We start from the raw sequence: 1,811 nt of genomic DNA, 5'->3' as shown, positions 1-1,811 counted from the left end.
TTGGATGGATGTTTGGTTGGATGGATGTTTGGTTGGTTGGATGGATGTTTGGTTGGTTGGATGGATGTTTGGTTGGTTGGATGTTTGGTTGGATGGATGGTTGGTTGGATGTTTGGTTGGATGATTGGTTGGATGGATGGATGGATGTTTGGTTGGATGTTTGGTTGGATGCTGAGATGTTTGGCTCCACAGTGGAGATTAACTGGGGTGTCTCTGTTTTGGAGACGGTGGTGGCAGCATCATGCTGTGGGCCGGTTTTCCTCCTCGGACCAGTGGCTAACTGGTTGGCTGGCCCGATCCAAACTGGTTCTGAACCTCCTCCCCACACTCCCAGTTCTGCCCATCAGAACTGGTCCGATACCAGCCACAGCCTGACCGGATCAGAACCTCACAGCTGGTCCTAACGAGTCATTAAAAACCCAAAATGCAGATGATCGGACCGGACCTTCTGATCCAGACTGTTTCCCGGGTCGGACCGGTTCTGAGGCTCACAGTTCTACCCACAGGTTCTACCGGGTCGGGTTCTGTTCATCAGAGGAAGAAAAATAAACCCTGGGTTCAAACTGAAGGAATGAAACAGGAAGCTGTTAACCTAGAGTACGGAGGGCCAAAAGAGACAAAATTACATATTAGCTCATCAAATAGAAACGTGCATTTATTTATGACACTTTATAAAATGTGAAAATTAATCATTTAGATGCAAACTTATAAAATTAATCGTGTTTATTTATGGTTCCTGTTCCTGCAGTCAAAGTCGTCCATCAGGAACCATTTATGTTTATTAAACCAAACATTTATTTAACTTAATGATGTTTAATTTAGTCATTTCTGGTCCTCTGTACTCTGAAAGCTACATCAGATATAATTAGGTTAAATATTAAATTAACATGAATTTTAAACGTTTCATCAAATGTAAACATGTTTCCCGTCTCGTTCGTAAAGTTCTAAGACCAAAACAGGAAGCAGAACTCAGAACTCCAGGATGACCCGGAAATGGTTCTGGATGGACGGCGGCTCGTCCTGGAAGTGCAGCTTCCTGCTGGGGCAGGCGCCCAGCTCCTCCAGGGTCTGGATGAACACGCCGTACTCGCAGCCCACCCAGGCCCGCATGGGGTCGCGCACCTCGTAGGGGGTCACGTGCGCGTGCACGGAGATGCCGCTGGCCGCCAGCTCACGCAGCGCCTCGCGGTCCGTCACCCAGGTGCGGCTGCCGCCCGGGTGGCCCCCGTCCAGCCAGAACATGTCCGAAATCTGCCGCACGAAGGCGGCCATGTTGGGGTCGGCGCGCGCCCCGGGCAGCTCGTACACCAGCTGGTTGAGAACCACGCAGCCCTTACTGAAGCCCACCAGGGTCAGGGAGAACCCGGGCGGCAGGCCGCCGGCGCCCCCTGCAGGCGGCGGACTGGCCCGCTCCATGGCGTTGGTCAGCAGCGACCTGACAAGAGAAGAAGAGTCTCATCATCATCATCATCTGGAGGACCATCAGCTGTGATTTTACTTCCTGAAGAGTTTAAAGGTTCAAACAGACATTTTCATATTTACATCCAGATTTATGCAGCTTTTAGTTCAAACTCAGCAGATTTTCTGTTCATTTCTGGACTTTATGCTAACGCTAACAACACAGCAACAAAGCTAACGATTGACCATCAGTTTATTGATCAGCAATAAACTGATGCATTTCTAGTTCTGATGCGGTCCAGACAAGATTCAACAGGTCAGAACCAGGTTGGACGGACAGACAGTCGGTTGGACGGACAGACGGTCGGTTGGATGGACAGACAGTCGGTTGGATGGACAGACAGTCGGTTGGA

The 1,811-nt window shown here is 49.9% G+C and overlaps 1 protein-coding gene across 1 annotated transcript in view; it reads right to left on the bottom strand.

Moving 5' to 3' along the window:
- Nucleotides 1-109: 109 nt before the first annotated feature.
- lg2h2orf69 (linkage group 2 C2orf69 homolog) overlaps nt 110-1,811 on the bottom strand; it is an 8,382-nt gene continuing 6,680 nt past the window's right edge. The window contains exon 3 of the mRNA XM_008404331.2: nt 110-1,435. Coding sequence (XP_008402553.1) covers nt 970-1,435 — 466 coding nt within the window. The 3' untranslated portion in view covers nt 110-969. The remainder of the gene's footprint in view (nt 1,436-1,811) is intronic.

This window comes from Poecilia reticulata, linkage group LG2 (assembly GCF_000633615.1).
Source record: "Poecilia reticulata strain Guanapo linkage group LG2, Guppy_female_1.0+MT, whole genome shotgun sequence".
Taxonomy (NCBI): Eukaryota; Metazoa; Chordata; class Actinopteri; order Cyprinodontiformes; family Poeciliidae; genus Poecilia; species Poecilia reticulata.
This window is presented reverse-complemented; position numbering and strand designations above follow the sequence as displayed.